The sequence below is a fragment of the Anomaloglossus baeobatrachus genome, chromosome 5, assembly GCF_048569485.1.
Source record: "Anomaloglossus baeobatrachus isolate aAnoBae1 chromosome 5, aAnoBae1.hap1, whole genome shotgun sequence".
Taxonomy (NCBI): Eukaryota; Metazoa; Chordata; class Amphibia; order Anura; family Aromobatidae; genus Anomaloglossus; species Anomaloglossus baeobatrachus.
In genome coordinates, this window is record NC_134357.1 from 566677401 (window position 1) to 566697003 (window position 19603).

The 19603-nt window shown below is 46.5% G+C and overlaps 2 protein-coding genes across 2 annotated transcripts in view; both read right to left on the minus strand.

The window, feature by feature from the left end:
• LOC142313041 (gastrula zinc finger protein XlCGF66.1-like) overlaps window positions 1-19603 on the minus strand; it is a 236184-nt gene that overhangs the window by 107485 nt on the left and 109096 nt on the right. The window lies entirely within an intron of this gene.
• Window positions 7299-19603, minus strand: part of LOC142313042 (uncharacterized) — a 173179-nt gene continuing 160874 nt past the window's right edge. The window contains exons 17-20 of the mRNA XM_075352028.1: window positions 17867-17984; window positions 17695-17783; window positions 13097-13187; window positions 7299-11024 (exon numbers count right to left, since the gene is read on the minus strand). Coding sequence (XP_075208143.1) covers window positions 9706-11024; window positions 13097-13187; window positions 17695-17783; window positions 17867-17984 — 1617 coding nt within the window. The 3' untranslated portion in view covers window positions 7299-9705. The remainder of the gene's footprint in view (window positions 11025-13096; window positions 13188-17694; window positions 17784-17866; window positions 17985-19603) is intronic.

Below are 19603 nucleotides of genomic sequence, written 5' to 3' on the forward strand. Positions count from 1 at the left end.
GCATCAGGCGCCTGAGGGAATAACGGCGGGGCCTCAGGAGAGAGCGCACCGCTAGCCGGAGAGACTGCTGTTTGTCTAAGGGCAACTTCACAAGTGCCGGCAAAGTCTCGAACTGCATCCCTAGGTACGTGAGACTCTGAGTCGGAGTCAGAGTGGATTTGGGAAGATTGACAATCCACCCGAATTGGGCTAGGGTGGCGAGAGTGAGCAAAACACTCCGCTGACAGTCTGCGCTGGATGGACCCTTGACCAGAAGGTCGTCCAGATAGGGAAGCACTGCTAACCTCTGGGGGTGCAGGACCGCAATCACTGCCGCCATGACCTTGGTGAATACCCGAGGGGCCGTGGCTAACCCGAAGGGGAGAGCCACGAATTGGAAATGATCCTCTCCTATCGCAAAACGTAACCAACGCTGATGTGACACTGCGATTGGCACATGTAGATAGGCATCTCTGATGTCGATGGACGCCAGGAACTCCCCTTGGGTCATAGAGGCAATGACTGATCGCAGAGACTCCATGCGAAAATGCCGCACCCGGACATGCTTGTTGAGAAGCTTGAGATCCAGGATGGGCTGGAAGGTACCGTCCTTTTTTGGAACTAGGAACAGATTTGAGTAAAAACCTCTGAACCGTTCCTGAGCAAGAACTGGGACAATCACTCCGTTTGCCTGCAAGGACGCCACGGCCTGCGAGAAGGCGGCGGCCTTGGAGCAGGGGGGAGTTGAGAGAAAAAATCTGTTTGGAGGGCTGGAAGAGAATTCTATCCTGTAGCCGTGAGATATGATGTCTCTCACCCACTGATCGGAGACTTGCTTTAACCAAGCGTCGCCAAAGTGGGAGAGCCTGCCACCGACTAAGGACGTGGCTGGAGCGGGCCGAGAGTCATGAGGAAGCTGCCTTAGTGGCAGAACCTCCTGCGGTCTTCTGCGGACGCGCTTTTGGGCGCCAGTTGGATTTCTGATCCTTGGCTGAGTTAGCGGACGAGGCGGAAGGCTTAGAGGATGACCAGTTGGAGGAACGAAAGGAACGAAACCTCGATTGATTCCTACCCTGGGCGGGTTTCCTGGTCTTGGTTTGTGGCATGGAAGTACTCTTTCCGCCAGTAGCCTCTTTAATGATTTCATCCAGCTGTTCACCAAACACCCGTGAACCAGCAAAAGGGAGCCCAGCCAGAAACTTCTTGGAAGAAGCATCTGCCTTCCACTCTCGAAGCCACAAAATCCTGCGGATAACAAGAGAATTAGCTGAAGCCACCGCAGTGCGGTGAGCAGCCTCTAGCATGGCAGACATGGCATAAGATGAAAAAGCTGAAGCTTGAGCAGTTAAGGTAACCATCTCAGGCATAGATTCTTTGGTGAGGGAATGCATCTCCTCTAGAGAAGCAGAGATGGCTTTGAGAGCCCACACTGCTGCAAAAGTCGGGGAAAACGCGGCCCCCGCAGCTTCATACACAGATTTGGCCAGAAGGTCAATCTGACGGTCAGTGGAATCCTTAAGAGAGGTGCCGTCAGCCACCGACACAACGGTCCGGGCTGATAGCTAGACACCGGAGGGTCTACCTTTGGGGAGTGAGACCACTCCTTGACAACCTCAGGTGGAAATGGAAACCGGTCATCAGAACCACGTTTTGGAAAGCGTTTGTCAGGGCAGGCCCTGGGTTTGGTCACAGCGGTCTGAAAACTGGAGTGGTTAAAGAACACACTCTTCACTCTCTTAGGCGAGGTAAACTGATGTTTTTCTGCCAAAGAGAGTTGCTCCTCTGACACTGGCGGATTGAGATCCAGCACAGAATTAATAGAAGCAATCAAATCACTAAGATCTGAGTCACCCTCAGAGAAATCAATGGGATACATAGCCTCCGAGCCCCCAGTGAGGGCATCCTCCTCATCTTGAGAGTCAGCTCTTGAGACAGAGCCGTGGGATGGGGAGGGGGAGGAAACCCTGCGCCTTCTCTTAGGACGGGGTCTGGGATCAGATGATGACTCCTCCGTGAGCTCTGATGGACGGAGGTCAGAGGATAGGAGTCCTCTGTCAAGAGTATTAGAGGCACCCTGTGAGGGGGGCTGATGCATATTCATCAAAGTCCTGGACAAAAGTCCCATGGACTCAGCAAATGACTGGGATATGGACCTAGAAAAGGACTCTACCCAGGCCGGAGGTTCAATCACAGGTGCAGCAGCAGCCTGAGAGACCACTGGGGGTGAGACTCCAGGCTGTGGCACCGCCAAGTTAGAGCAACCATCACAGTGTGGATAAATGCTCGGCTCAGGCAGCAGGAGCTTACATGCAGTGCATGCAGAATAAAGCTTTGGAGTCTTGCTCCTTGTGTGAGACATGCTGCTGGAGTGGGGGCTTTGCAGAGAATGAACCCCAGGGAGAATATACAGAGGTCCACAACCGGAGACCGTCTGTGGCTTACCAGACCGCTGAGCGCGGTGTTGTGTGCCCTCCAGATCCCGAAGCCCGGTCCCCCAGTGCGCAGCACCTCAGCAGAGATGCAGAATGCAGGATGTCCCAGAGCAGAGTGAACTCTGCCTGAGAAATGGCCGCCGGAGCGAAGAGAGGGGGCGGGACTAGGGGCGTTCCTATAAAAGAGCGGGAACTGGAGGGCTATAGAGACCTGCAGGGAAGGAGGGACGCCCCAGCAGTGGGGAGTGTCCCTCCCCTGTGTAGAACGGCCGCCGGGAGGAGCCGAACCTGTCCCTCTGTATGAGTGACATGCGAGGGCAGGAAAACGAAACTAGGCCTCCGGCGAAGCCGGGGCCTAAATTTAAGCGGCGAGGCCGACAAGCAGGTACCATCGGCGCGGTTCTCGGGCAAAAGCTGGAGAACCCGCCGGAAAAGTTAAAAACAATCACATACAGCATACTCTCCCCTTACAATAAAGAACCGGGACCCCCAACATAAACGTCTCAGGTACTTAGCTGCTGAGACGCAGGGCCATGTCCCTGGGGATGAGTTCTCCGGTCCAACAGAATCCTCAAGGGGCTGTGGATGGAGACCGGACTCCTGCCAGGCATGGAGACCGTGCTGGCTCCCACTTCAAGCCAGAGCCCAGAAGGGATGGTGAAGGAGCGCGGCATGTAAGGCTTCAGCCTTGTAAATCAACCTTAACAACACCACCATTGCTGAATGGTAAAACTGCACACTGATGGCTTGCATAAAGCGCTGTTCACACATGCAGATGCACAGACACAAGCGAAGGAAGTGACGCGGAGGTACGGCATATATCGCCGCCGACTCAGTGCATTACATGCCACAGCCACAACACAACTACCAGGATTCAGGCGCGGGAGCGCAGATCTCCATCTCGAAGGTAAATTTACATAATCCTTACAACCACCAGATTATGCCCCATATATCTACAACATGTCCTTAGGTTACCTATGTCAATTCCCTAGGCTATTTAACTATAAGAACTAACTATAGGAACCCTGCCACTACAAGACGCTGGAGAGTTAAATTAACCATGACCTGGAAGGTATCTCTCCTGTCTGTTATCCCCCAATACACATCCAGCCCATCAAGTCCAATGTTGTTATTCATCTCCTATAGGACACCTATCCCATCTAGTCTGCCATTGCTCCTCAATAGATACCTATCTTTCCATTATATCATTCAAGGTGCCCACCACTGATTACCACAGATGGATACAGGTGAGGGAGCGCCCATTGCACTTTATACCTGAGGTACATATTTTTCAGTTTTCTCCCTCTCTTCTTTCTTGTTTTTATTCCTCTCTTCCTCTCCTCTCTTTGTTTCCTCCCTGCTCCATACCTATTGCAATGTCAACTTCATACTCTGGTTTAAGAATGATCCAAGCTTCTATATTAGGTCGCTATGTCATTTTAACTTTATTACTGTGTAAATTACTTTATTTTTTCTAATATTTTTTCTATTATCTATATGTGGTTATTTATTCCAGATTTTTTTTCTTCCCTATTTCAGTGACAACGTGATCAAGACCCGTGTTGTGTCGAAACCTTGTGTGTTTTAGTCGCTCATTCCTGGCACCACCTACTGCCCTGTACCACGTATCTGTAAATAAATTTTGAACACTTTTGCCAACTACCTCTGAGTGCACGGTGATTTGAATAATTGACTAAGTGGGATTTTCATCCTTTCCACCAACACCTCCACCCTGACTGAGTGCATGCCATACAGAATCTATACGTAACTAGTGATGAGCCAGAACTACCATGCTCGGGTGCTTGATACTCGTAACTAGTGATGAGCGAACACTACCATGCTCGGGTCTTGAAACTAGTGATGAGCGAGTGAGCCATGAACAGTACTAGTAACTAGTGATGAGCAAGTACTACAATGCTCGGGGGGCTCGGTACTCGTAACTAGTGATGAGCGAGCACTACCATGTTCAGGTGCTCAGTACTCATACCAAGCATTTTGATGTTTTAAAGGGCTTGGCTTGTTTATTGAGTATAATAGAAGTCTGTGGGGTACTTGAGCATTTTTTCGTCCGGAAAAATGCTCAAGTTCCCCGTAGACATCCATTCTACTCGGTAATCAAATTGAGCCTGTCCAGGTGTCAAAATGCACATTACTGAAACAGAGGGCCCACTTCATGGAGGTGAAGAAGAAATTAGGGAGCGGAACATCATCTACTCTATGCTGTACCCTGCCCGGCTCCGCATAGTGCATGAACGGTCGCCTTTGTTTTTTACTACACCTGCTGAGGCTGAGGACTGGCTACAGGTACACCCGAAACCTAAGGGGCAGAAGCAATGAGATTACTTTCCTAGATCACATTTTCTGTACCCCCTGGCGACCCTCTTCTTCCATGGTTGCTTGAAGCCCCCCCTTTGGAGACAGATGGGACTGCCCCGTGCCTCGAGTGATGGAGGAATTGGCCAGGAATTGGTTCTTGCGAAATGGGAGCCCTATTTTGTGCACCCTTATACCACCTATACCAGGACACTGTATTCAGTGGTGGTATCCCCATTGATGTTTGAAATGTTTTACAGGACTTATCAGAAAGGTCCTGAAGTTAGATATTGGTTCTATATGTTTACAGCTGCAATTGCATTAACTTTATTTCTTTGCAGGGACAGGCTTATTACTGTTGGAGGGTTAACCACACTTACTTGCAGGGCAGAAAGCGTCTTATACCTGGGATCCTGGTTCTATAAAAAGATCTATGTGATATGGGGTCAGAGCTAATATTTATGACCTGGAATGTCAGAGGCCTTAAATCGCCCAAAAAACGTATTAAGGTATTCTCCCAAATTAAGCAAGTCAAGACCCAACTGGTGGTACTGGTAGAGACTCACCTCACACGGGACACAGTCAGACTAGTAAACAAACCGTGGGTACAATGGTCAGCACATGCGTTCCACACCAGCTACTCCAGGGGTGTCTCTCTATTGGTCCATAGACATATCCGTTGGGAAGTGAAGGTGGTGAGGCGTGACCCGGAGGGCCGATTTGTGTTTATATATGCGTCTATAAACTCTAGAGATTATGTGCTATTATGCATTTACAACCCCCCGCCAGCTCGCATCTCCATTCTTAAACAAGCACTGAGCTTTGCCCTCAATTATCCAGATGCGTATGTGTTATGTATGGGGGATTTTAATCTTGTGATGAATGAGCAGCAGGACAGGTTTCCGATGGATGGAGGGGGACAACATTCGGCCACACACTTGACTGATTTGCAGCAATGCGCGGAGGGAGGTGGGTGGATTGACCTTTGGCGACTCCGGCATCCTAACACCCGAGAATATACATGTCATTCTTCTACTAGACGCACGCTGTCCCGACTGGATTATATTTTTGGGTCGAGCAATATCGCAACCTGGGTGGATGACGTGGTACACGGGGTCAGGGGCATATCAGATCACAGCCCAGTGATTCTTACTATGAAGACTAACCAAGGTGTTGGTAAACCCTTTTGGAGGTTAAACCCCTTTTGGCTAAAACTAATAGATCAAAGTGATAGAACTCTGACCCAAATAGAGGATTTCCTGGAAGCCCACCCTAAACCCCGGAATATTAACTTGGTGTGGGACACTCTTAAAGCCTTCCTTAGAGGGTGTTTGTCTTCAACCATAACATATCTTAAAAGAGTGACTAAAACTGAGGATGATATAGTAGAGGGGAGACTTAGGGACTCAGAGGCAATATATATATCGGCCCCAACCGATGGAAATAGGGCGGCCTGGATGCAATCATATAGGTTATATATGCAGCACTCTGAGACCAAGTCCAAACGCAAATTGTTCTTTACCCGACAATCATATTTTGAGCTTGGAAATCAATCCAGTAAATTATTGGCATATATGGTTAGGCAACACAACACTTCAAATACAATATTGGGTATACGGAGGATGGATGGCTCAATAGCTACATCCCCTGAAGATATTTTAGAGTGCTTTTGTGAATACTATAGAACCCTATACACTTCTAGAAATCCTCATGGAGTTCAAAGTTGCTTGACATATTTGTCGTATTTGGAGTTTCCCACTTTGAGTGGATCACAACGGGAGTCTCTGGAGGCGGACATCACACTGGATGAAGTGATTACTGCCATCTCGGATATGGCTAGGGGGAAATCTCCGGGTCCAGATGGCCTTCCCATAGAATTCTATAGTAAATATTGTGACGTATTGGCCCCGATTCTTTTAGAGGTTTTCTCACATTTTTCAGCCAGCGACTCTCTACCTGCCTCCTTATACGAAGCATATATAGTCGTGTTGAGGAAGGAGGGTAAAGACCCACTAGACTGCGGTTCATACCATCCTATATCTCTAGTTAACGTGGATTACAAGATCTTTACCAAAATACTGGCGTCCAGGCTTAATTCAGTCATATTGAGTATAGTTCACCCAGATCAAACCGGATTTATGCCTGGGAAAAACACCTCTATAAATATAAGACGAGTCCAGTCCATAGTGCAATATAGCACACTGGTCCAGGAGAACGAGTGGGCCTTGGCCTCACTGGACGCGGCCAAGGCATTTGACTCGGTAGAATGGCCATTTTTATTTGCCTGCCTCCAGAGATTCGCCTTTGGGCCTAAATTCAGTAATTGGATTCATATGTTGTATAGGTCCCCGACAGCCAGGATACTAGTCAATGGTGCTATGTCTACACCCTTCGCATTGAATCGGGGCACAAGACAGGGATGCCCTCTGTCTCCAGCATTGTTTGCACTAGTTATTGAAGCTTTGGCAATTAGAATCCGCTCTCATCCACAGATCACTGGAATCACTATAGCCGACCGCACAGATCAAATAGGATTGTATGCAGATGACATGGTTGTCTTCTTAGATCGAGTGCAAGAGACTCTACCGGTGGTTATAGACACTATAGACAAATTTGGGGAGTTTTCGGGACTACACATCAACTGGGATAAGTCTGCTTTGATGCCATTAATGAACGGGTCTGGAATTTCAATGGAGGGTAGGTCACCTTTGCAAGTGGTAACTAGCTTTAAATACCTGGGAATACACATACAGAAAGACCATACACTAGACCTGCAGACGAGTATAACACCACTTCTGGAGCACGTTAAACTTAAATATAACTTGTGGAGCAAGCTACCCCTGTCAGTGGTTGGCAGAATAAATTTAATCAAAATGATATTACTTCCAAAGCTTAGTTATACACTACAACATAGTGCAGTATTAGTACCCAAATCCTTCTTCTCAATGTTGAACTCGCTTACTACTTCTTTCATAATGGGGGAAATCCAGACCCAAACTTCGGTTATCCATTTTACAGAGATCCAAAAGACTGGGAGGGATGGCTCTGCCGGAGTTCTTCCTCTACTACCTCGCGGGACAGCTTAGGGCACTAGAGACTTGGATGCCTGGATGTCAGCTGCCAAACTCTGAGAGTCACTTGGCACACGCGGCTGGGACTGATTGTTTAGTGGGTTTTCTGGAATCAGATGGACTGAGAACACCACGGCAATTACCCCTCCTCAGGTTGGCAAGATTAGTCTGTCGACAAGCCAAGAGGGTGGTACACTTCGAAGGGGTGGTGGCGGAACTCCCATTATGGGGGAATAGCTACTTCCATACTCTGAGAGATCACCCCTCGGCGCAATTCTGTGCCACTCACAGCGTGCATTAGGTGATCTTTTTGTCCCGGGAACCACAACCTTCAAGTCCTTTGAACAAGTCCAGATTGAATATAATGTTCCAAGATCACAGTTTTTTTAGATACCTGCAGATTCGCACAGCGATTCAATCCCACATACAGAAAATTGGAGTGAGGAAATTGATATCATCACTTCCTATGATAGGTATTCTAAAATCACAAGGGCCTCGAGGCCTCATCTCAGCTATATATACTTACCTGTTGTCGGTGGGGGTGGAGTCGGACCCCTTGCCAGCCCAGGATAGTTGGAAATCTCTAATTCCCTCTCAACAGGGAGAGGAATGGGAAGAGATATTGGAATCTCCGACTGCGGTATCCCCATCAGTTAATAAGTTGATTCAATGCTACATTGTCCACCAGGCATACCTTACTCCAACTCGATTATTTAGTATGGGCCGTTCTCGTACATCGGAGTGCCCGAGGTGTCATCTCTCAGGGGCACATTTCATACATATGATCTGGAGCTGTCCTAATATATCTTCGTACTGGCGGGGAGTGACATCTCTGCTGACATCGATTGTGTCGATTCCTGTTTTGTGTGACCCTTTGATATGCCTGTTTGGGGTGGTGAAGGAAGAGTCCTGGGATCATTACATGACAATATTCCTAAGAGAGGCATTGTTTCTGGCTAGGAAATTAATAGCTCTGAGGTGGATGGGAGATTCGAATCCAACTGTGCGGTCCTGGGTTAAACTAGTCAATGCAACCATAGTCTATGAGCGGGTGGTATATTATAATAGGGGGTGCCCGGGAAAATTTAACAAAATCTGGGGTTTGTGGAATTCTTCTCCAGACACACTTGCGGAGGTTTGAGGGAGATTATGCGGATAATGGTGGTTCCCGCTAGATGTTGGGATATGAAACACTGTCCAATGGTATATTGAGATATAATAATGCAATGTGGCTGTTGTTGTTCTTTCTTTCTCCCTTTTTCTATCTTGTTTTCAAAATATGGTCATGCTGATGGATAGAGCTGTTCTTGTGCTCAATATAAATGTAGATATATATGCAAATGATAAGAAGTATGGATAATAACATTGTTCTATGTTAAGTGCTAAAGATATTATGGACTTTATATGACTGTTCATTGTTATATTTAAATATTACTATCTATATACTGAGCTATCTTTATATGGCAAATGTCAGTTGTACTATGTTTGAAATTGTTAATAAAACGAAGTAAAAAAAAATGCACATTACTAGTACGGAGCATCTGATCATGGTAATGCCCGCTAATCACTAGTTGCGAGTAGCACATTCTACACAAAATGCTACTATCAATAACTACTATAGTCTCAGAATTACCCCCTTCATGATATGGTAGTACCTACTAGAGCCCCTGATCAGGAGAGTTGTTGAAACAAACATCACATTCTCACTTGGTCTTATCAGAGCAATAATTCGTTGATAAACGTTAGTCAAAGATTGTTGCCTTGTTAATTATACTTATCACTATAGCAGTGTCTTTACACACCCATGGGCAGAAAGGATGGAAGAGGCCCCTGAAAACCTTTTTAACTACTTAAGGAGTTTATTTCCCTTTTCCTGTCAATAAAATTTTTAAAATTAAAAAGAAAAATATCTACTTCCCTGTATGAGTTATTTGATGTTTAAGAAGATGTGATTTGTAGGTAAAACATTTCCCACATTCTGGACATGAAAATGCCTTCATTCTTTGGTGAACTTTCTGGTGTCTACTAAGATGCGATTTCACTGAAAAATCTTTTCCACATTCTAGACATAAAAATGGCTTCTCCCCTGTGTGCGTTCTCTGATGTCTAACAAGAGCCGATTTCTCTATAAAACATTTCTCACATTCTGAACATGAAAATGGCTTCTCTCCTGTGTGACTTCTTTGATGTCTATCAAGTTGTGTTTTCTCAGTAAAGTATTTCCCACATTCTGAACATAAAAATGGCATCTTGCCTTTGTGACTTTTCTGATGTTTAACAAGTTGAGATTTTTCTGTAAAATCTTTCCCACATTCCGGACATGAAAATGGTTTCTCCCCAGTATGCCTTCTCTCATGTACAACAAGAGTTGATTTCTCTGCAAAACATTTCCCACATTCTGGACATGAAAATGGCTTCTCACCTGTGTGACTTCTTTGATGTCTGTAAAATTTTGATTTCTCCATAAAGCATTTCCCACATTCTGAACATAAAAATGGCATCTTGCCTTTGTGACTTTTTTGATGTTTAACAAGTTGAGATTTTTCTGTAAAATCTTTCCCACACTCTTGACATAAAAATTGCTTCTTCCCAGTATGCCTTCTCTTATGTACAACAAGAGTTGATTTCTTTCCAAAACATTTTTCACATTCTAGACATGAATATGGTTTCTCCCCTGTGTGAGTTTTCTGATGACTGTCAAGATGTGATTTCTCTTTAAAACATTTTTCACATTCTAGACATGAAAATGGCTTTTCCCATGTGTGAGTTCTTTGATGAATAGTAAGATGAGATTTTCTGGAAAAACAATTCCCACATTCTGAGCAAGAGAATGGTTTCTCACATTTGTGACTTTTCTGATGTGTGTCAAGTTCCGATTTCTCTTTAAAATATTTCCCACATTCTGAACATGAAAATTCCTTCTTCCCTTTGTGTTTTTTCAGATGTGTAACAAGGCGTGATTTAATACTATAACCTTTTCCACATTTCGAACAGGAATATGGCTTCTTCCTTGTGTGAGATTTTTGATGTATTAAATCCTTTCTATTATTTTTATTTTGCTTAACAGTCTGTAATAAATCAACCTGTTGAAAATGATCAGATGCTTGATTTTTGACGTACAGAGCTTGAGATATATCTTGGAGAAAGGCATGCTTTTCATATGTACTTGATGTGACACCGTGATCATTCGAAGATAGCAGATGTCCCTCTGAGATCCTGGTATAGTTATCTGCAAGATAAAACTGAACTTATTATGTTTCAATAATGGAGCCTAGAAATTATATTTTTCATTTCAAAGAAAAATTTAGAAAGACAGTAGTGATGGCAACAGTAGACATCAAAACAGCGACTAATACATTATGGAGTTAGGCCAACAGGTTTCGTTCTTTAAGTTTTTCACTTCTCCGTTGCCTGCTTATTTATTGCTTCATTGCTACTGTCATTAATCAAAGATGTGATACTCAAGACTGAAAGATGTTGCCTGTAAATTTAGTGTTGGGTGGTGTTTGTCTCAAAGAGAAAAGTGTCAGGTCAAAAAAATTAACTACTCAGAACAAAGCCGCTTTTTTCAATTTAAAACTTCTTTGTCTCAGTTTTACACTTGCCCGATCCCTTTCCATCTATCAGAGATCAATTCTTCTGTTGGCATCGGGCTGCTCTGTCTCAAGGAAATATGAAGTAAAAAAAACTTCAACCTGTGGATTCCTGTTCAAAGCCATTTCCTCCATAAAAAGAAATTGAAGATTTTTGTCATGCGATATTCGGCTCTGCACATGCCTGCTGGCATGGCGTCATCAGACTCTGTTCACACCACAGAGCCTGACAAGCAACCTGAAACTTCCGTATTGTTCTGCCAGAGTCGGGTGTCTGCAATTTCTGGTTCACTGGGCTTCAGGTCTGCAAGAGTTAAATCCTGCAGGTTTGTGAGCAGGACTGAAGAGCTCAGGTTGCTAATTGCCACGTGCAGCTGTCTCCTCCATATTTAAAGTACAGCTTCATTCCAGTAGGTGCTGTTGATATCCTGGTCTTGGTGGTTATCCTGTTTATGGTGATCCATGTTGCACTTTTGAGTGGTGTGAGCGTTCCCCTGTTGTGCGTTACTTCCTTGACTTTTTCATTGTCTCTTTGTGTTTTGAGTGCTGTGTGTACGAGTTTCCGTTCTCCCTTGTCCGTGTCTTTTTGTCGAGTTTTGTTATTGTGTTTTCCAGCCCCCTCAAGGGAGTGGGAAAGGGTGAGTAAGATCAGAACATGGACAGGAGTTAGGGTCTCTCTGGGGGCTTGGACCTGGATACCATCAAGCCTACCTCCGAGATAAGGGACAGCGCAGGCTCTCAAGTCTGAGAGCCAACCTAGTGGCCCTTGTCCTATCATTACATACTCTGTGACATTTTTGAAATCAAAAACTTGTTGCTATCAAACTGGTTTGGGACAAGTAGACACACCTACTGGTGGTGGCTTGTCCCCCGATGTCTATCCCTAAAAGAATACACCTCCTCATCTCTTGAATTTTCGAATCAGTTTGCTAATCCTTGTTGTTCTCCTATTTTCAATTGTATGGTTTCACCATGCAGACAAAAAAAGGGAAAGCCGATGCCTTATTGCTATTTTGACCCTACAGACTTAAGGGGGCTTTACACGCTATGATATCGTTAATGTTTTGTCGTCGGGGTCAAGTTGTTAGTGACGCACATTCGGCATCATTAACGATATCGCAGCGTGTGACACTGACCAGCGACCTTAAGCGACCTCAAAAATGGTGAAAATCGTTCACCATGGAGAGGTCGTCCCAAACTCAAAAAACGGTAAGGGTTGTTTATCCAAGTGGTTCATCGCTCATGCAGCAGCACACATCGCTATGTGTGACACCGCAGGAGCGAGGAACGTCTCCTTACCTGCCACCGGCCACAATGCGGAAGGAAGGAGGTGGGCGGGATGTTACGTCCTGCTCATCTCCGCCCCTCCGCTTTGATTGGCCGGCCGCTTAGTGACGTTGCGGTGATGTCGCTGTGATGCCGATCGTCCCTCCCCCTTGAAGAAGGGATTGTTCGGCAGTCACAGCGCCGACGACGACCAGGTAAGTATGTGTGACGCTGCCGTAGCGATAATGTTCGCTACGGCAGCGATCACAAACAATCGCATGCGCGACGGGGGCGGGTGCTTACACGCTCGCTATCGCTACAAATTGCTAGCGATATCGCTACCATGTAAAGCCCCCTTAAGGCTACCAAGAAAGAAATGTAAAAAGAAAAACCTTACAAAATCTGGCTATTCTCTGTGGTTTTTGTTTAGATTACTACTCACCTGTGCGTTTTTTTGTAGAAATTTCCACTTTACACCATTCATCACCTCTCACCTTTGTCTCTTTGGCATTAATTTTCTTCCTATGCCTTCCCTGAAATAAATATAAAAGTCACAACAGTTTGAGAAGTTGCACAAAATGTTTTTAAAGACCAAAAAAACCCACTAAATTAGAATATGATAAAAAAAAAAAAAACGACAACAGCAGTAGTTAAAATTCAAGCTGTAAACTAATTCTAGCGAGAAAAATTTATATCCAGAAAACAGGGATAACATCCAGTCAACAAACCCTTGATTGGCCACTTTATTACCCATATAGTAGTACATTGGATCTCTGTTGGCTTTCAAAACCTCAGCACTTCGTCATAGTATAGTTTCACAAGATGGACAGAATAGCTCTGAACAACTTCTTCTACCTGGTCCCAGAGATTCTCTATAGATTAAGATCTAAGACTGTGAAAGCTATGAAAGCTAGAAAAATGTACTGCCATGTTTCTGAAAGAGATCCATATCTATATGACCCTTTTGGCACAGGATACTGTATTTCTGCCATAGGGTAAAGAGCAACCATGAAGGAAGAACTTGGCCAGTCACAATGCTTTGGTGAACCCTGTTGTCTAACCACCTCTCGACAGGAAACTAAGGACTCATTATATGCCAAGAAAACATTTCTCAACCCATTACTCCACCTCAACTAGTCTTAGGCCGGCGTCACAAGGGACGATATATCGTGCGATCGCATGAGCGATCGCACCCGCCCCCATCGTTTGTGCGTCACGGGCAATTTGTTGCCGTGGTGCACAAAGTCGTTAACCCCCGTCACACGCACTTACCTCCCGAACAACCTCGCTGTGGGCGGCGAACATCCTCTTCCTGAAGGGGGAGGGACGTTCGGCGTCACAGCAACGTCACACAGCGGCCGCCCAATAGAAGCGGAGATGAACGGGACGTATCATCCGCCCACCTCCTTCCTTCCAGATTGCCGGCGGCCGCAGGTAAGCTGTGTTCGTCGTTCCCTCGGGTGTCACACGGAGCGACGTGTGCTGCCTCGGGAACGATGAACAACCGGCGTGCAGCAGGAGGAGCAATTTTATGAAAATGAGCAACGTGTCCATGAGCAACGATAAGGTTAGTATTTTTGCTCGTTAACAGTCGCTTGTAGCTGTCACACGCTACGATATGTCAAACTATGCCGGATGTGCGTCACGGAATCTGATATACGCCCGATATATCGTAGCGTGTGATGCCGGCCTTACAGTTGACACCAGAAAGGAAGCAGTCATCGATTTATGTGCTACTCGCGTCAAATTCTCATCCTGACCTCAGCATAGTGAAAGAAAATCTCAATTGAGTTGACCAAGTAAAATTTTTCCATTGCTCAGTGAAACAATTTTTGAGCTGTTTCAGCCTCTGATGTTTGTATCCCTTAGACAACAATGGAACTTCGGACCTATTACATGCCTGTTGAACTAGCCCTGTGTGGTCGTACGCATTAGTTGAAGTGTGACGCCCTGGCAAAACCAGGTAGTCACAAATAGGCCCCTGCATAACACCTTCCCTCATTAGGAAACACACAGCCAACCAGTAAACCCTAGTCACCCCCCTTAGGGAAAGATAGACACACCAGTTGGCGTGACCAGGCGGTTGGGACACGCCCACCCAGGGGTCCAGACAGCCCGGGGCGGGAAAGTAAGGCAGATGAGTCTAGAGTTCAGTTTGGAGAGGAGTGTGGGCTGGAGCTAGGGGTAGCTCCAGCAGTCAAGTCCAAGTTGAGCGGTGCCAGGGTAGGAGCCCTGGTGCCTTGGCTAGGAGGCAGACGGTGGTCTCCGTCAACAGGAGACGGGAAGATGGCTCGGTGGAACCGAGGTGGACCGGGCCAGGATTGTAGCCCGCCGGTACCGACATGGGGAACCGACCCGGAAACCGTAACACAAAGGGGGGTACTCGGACCCTGAAGCCAGGAACCAGAAACAAGTGGAACTGGTTAATTAACCGATTGAGGCCAGGACTAGAGGTCCTGTCCCACCCAAAGTCCCTCATAGAAGACAACAGCCCACCAATTAGGGATAAGAGGTCACCGCCAGGGCCCATTGATCCCATGGGCCAGCGTCTGTGGGCACGGCTCCTTAGGTCACATCCAGCCGGGAGCGGACTTCTGAGTTTTATACTGGGAAAGTCCACCTGTACACAAGAGTGCAGGAAAAGGATAGAGACCACCAGCCGGGTGGGGGATCCCGAACGCAACCGGCCGCGGCACCGGCCACCCCCACCTTAATTTACCAGAGACTTGTGTGTTTTCCTAACAGTGAGTACACCAGCAGCCTCTGCGGTCGTCATTCCCCCTGCACCAGAGCCACCGGGCCCCGGGGCCGCCATCCCTGCCCATGGAGGGGTTAACAACTTGCTGCACAACATCTCCCCCAGGTGCCCCGCAACAGCAGCGGTGGTGTCCCACCTCACAACATACCGTGGGGGGCGTCACGGACTTATTACGGCCTAGCCCGTACATCTACATTCCCCCCATTTTATTCGGCGTGTCCGGAGACCCTCAAGCCACCCCTGAAGGTCTGGGCCCGAGCAATGAACGGCTGCTGGCACGGGGGCGGCACAGAAGCATTAGGCTATGTGCGCACGTTGCGTACTAGCCCTGCAGAAATTTCTGCAGCGATCTGAAGAGCACACGTGCGCTTCAAATCGCTGCAGAAAACGTCTGTAGAGAAAAAAAAAAAGCCGATTCCATGCACTCTGCCTGCAGCTCATGCCATAGACAGAGCAGGAGCTGCCGGCAAAGCACACGGAAGAAGTGACATGTCACTTCTTGAACGCAGCGCTTCGGGCAGCAGCCGAAGCGCTGCACTCTAAGACGCCACGTGCGCACGGCCCCTGCACAATCTCCATAGACTGTGCAGGGGACGCAGGACGCATGCAGCTACGCTGCGCTACAAAGCGCAGCGTAACTGCATGAATTTACGCAATGTGCGCACATAGCCTTAAAGTTGTATTTAGCTATGATTTACACAACTGTCCACCACCTCTTCCTCAGAATTAATCTTGATGTCCTCCTCGACAATTTGTTTACCTACACAGGATCCACTTTCATGAGATGTTTTTCCATGATTACATTGTTGCACTTGAATTTTGATACCATTGCTCGAAAAAAAACTACAAATGGGTAGCTTGTGAAATACTGTCCCTGTCTAATCTAACACTGATTAGAGTTGTTGAAAGTCAACTCAGATGACTGTTTTACCATTCTAAAGCTGGGTTTACACACTGCAACATCTCAAACGACATCGCTGTAACGTCACCGGTTTTGTGACGCAATAGCGATGTTGTTTGCGATATTGCAGTGTGTGAAACCTATCAGCGACCCGGCCCCTGCTGTGAAGTTGTAATCGTTACAAATCGTTCAGGACCATTCCTAGGTCCTTTGTTTCCCGCTGTGCAGCAAGCATCGCTGGAAAGTTTCAGTGTGTGAAAGACTTTGCAGCGACTTTGTTAGCAACTTCCCTTTCAAAAGGCTGCTTATCAACGTCCCCAACAACCAGCTAGGTCGCTCTGCAGGTCCGGATCGCTGTTGCGTTGTTGGCCAGGTTTGCCTGTTTGACTGCTCACCAGCGACTTAGCAGAGACTTAGGGAGGTCGCTGTTACGTCACAAAACCGGTGACGTTACAGCGATGTCCTTTGCGATGTTGCAGTGTGTAAACCCAGCTTAAGGGGTACTTCACACACAGCGAGATCGCTACTGAGATCGCTGCTGAGTCACGTTTTTTGTGACCTCATTAGCGATCTTGCTGTGTGTGACACTGAGCAGCGATCTGGCCCCTGCTGTGAGATCGCTGCTCGTTACACACAGTGCTGGTTCGATTTTTTATTGTTGCTCTCCCGCTGATAAGCACACATCGCTGTGTGTGACAGCGAGAGAGTAACAATCCTGAATGTGAAGGGAGCAGGAGCCGGCGTCTGACAGCCTGCGGTAAGCTGTAACCAAGGTAACATCGGGTAACCAAGGTGGTTACCCGATATTTACCTTCGTTTCCAGCCTCCGCAGCTCTCACGCTGCCAGTGCCGGCTCCTGCTCCCTGCACACGCTAAGTTAAGCGGTGTGAGCTGGTAACTAAGGTAAACATCGGGTAACCATACCCGATGTTTACCTTAGTTACCAGTGTCCGCAGCTTCCAGACGCCGGCTCCGTGCAAGCACAGCGTCGCTTGCACGTCGCTGCTGGCTGGGGGCTGGTCACTGGTCGCTGGTGAGATCTGCCTGTTTGACAGCTCACCAGCGACCATGTAGCGATGCAGCAGCGATCCTGACCAGGTCAGATCGCTGGTCGGATCGCTGCTGCATCGCTAAAGTGTGAAGGTACCGTAACATGGGTTAACACTGTAACTGATCCACAGAACTGATCTTTAGATTTGATGCTGTCCCCCGGGATCAAAGATTTAATAGCCATTATTCTCCAGTCATGAAAAGGAAGGTGTCACTAATACAGTGGCCATTCAGTGTATAATACTGGTAGATAAAGGCAAGACTGAGCACAAGACCTTCACAGCCGTCTACACATCATAGGGAGATTTCATGGCACCTTCTCTCCATCTACCTGATGATCATCGGGATCTTCTTGTTTACAGTCCTGTGGGAGGAGAGGACGGGGACATCTCTCTGGTGTTGTCCTCTTACTGGATAGACCTGGAGGAGACACATACAGGGGCTGAATTCATTCCTTACATACAGATAATTATAGGCCGTGTGTATTTAGTCCTGTCTATTACCTGGTGATGTGAGGGGCCGGGGAACCTCCACCATGACATCCTTGTACAGATCTTTGTGTCCTTCTAAATACTCCCACTCCTCCATGGAGAAATAGACGGTGACGTCCTGACACCTTATAGGAACCTGACACATACAATGATACCGTCACCCCCGATCCCTTCATAGCGTTATTGTATAATGTCCCAGCATTCCCAGCAGTGTCACCTCTCCAGTCAGCAGCTCAATCATCTTGTAGGTGAGTTCTAGGATCTTCTGGTCATTGATGTCCTCATGTATCGGGGGGTGAGGTGGAGGCCCCGTGATTGGGCTCAGGGGTCTTCCCCATCCCTCAGACACAGGGGCCTGACAGCGCTCACTAGAGGTCTTCTTCACTACTGTGTAATCCTGGTTATGGAGAGACACAGTAAGAAATCTCACTCCAGACATTTCCAGAGTCCTCACCTCTCCAGTTCTGTCCATCTGTTATTCCCATAGATAAGAATGATGTAATGTGACGTCATCAGAATCTCTCACCTCTCCAGTAAGCCGGAAGAGGATCTCTAGGGTGAGGTGTAATATCCTCTCCGCCATCTTGTCCCTGTCCATATCCATCCTTGATGGGTAAATCAGGAGAATTCTCTTGTATAGAAGATCTCCAGTGAGAGGATCCAATATTGTAGTGACCTGAATGGGGAGAAGATGACGATGTAACATCATAAAGAATCCGGGGTCATAATACAATTACTGGAGATAATAAGGGGAAACAGATGAGGAGACAGAACGTGTAGCTGTTGGATTCACTCTCTTTGTATGGACTTGAACACTAGTTCGCTATATTATGATTGTAGCTCTTTCATGCCGGTATTCATTGGCTATGTGGGTCATTGCTTTAGCATCTGATGGGGTGAAGGAGGATCCAGGAAGTAATGAGCGCAGCGATATGGGATCATTAATGTGAGTAATATTTCTATTACTCTACACCAATTTGTTTCTTTTTCTGCATAACTCTTATTTTACGAACATACAACAAGAATTTCCTTCCTCAGTCTCCAGGCTGAATACACTTCTGATAAGTAAAAATTATGGATGCTGAAATTATGTCCCAGTTACCAACACTGGAAACAACATGACTAATCCCATGAGGATGCAGCGACTTTCCAGCTTTCACTTTTGTTTTTCAACTCGCCTTATAATATGCTATATGATGTATATATTTTTATTTTTTAGGCATGATTGGTATCATTGAAAAAAAACATTCACTTTATCGTATAACTAAACTGAAAACATGAAAAATCATGTAAAAAAATGAAGTACCGGTAGAACAAAAGAGAATTCCTGTGATCTACAGATTAGTTGGATATTGGTGATACCAAATTAATATATATGTATATATACACAGATACATACATTTTACTGCTTAAGCAAGCTAAAAAACATTTTCCATTTTGTTTCCATATTGTCACAATGACTATGGGATAGCAGGAAACCGGGGCACCTAAACTGTCCCTCTAGCTGGAGGGCACTATTCTATCCCTAATCTCAGGTATACTCCTGGTGGTGAAGAGGCCTGAGTCTCCTTCCTGGCCATGCTCCTGACCAGTCTTGATCTGATTCTCCTTCACCCCAGGGAGAAACAGAAAAGGAGTGTGATGGAAAACCACAGATAAAGACAGACAAGGCAAAATCAAAACTCTGTCACATAGCACACACACACACACACACACACACACACACACACACACACAGGTAAAGACAAA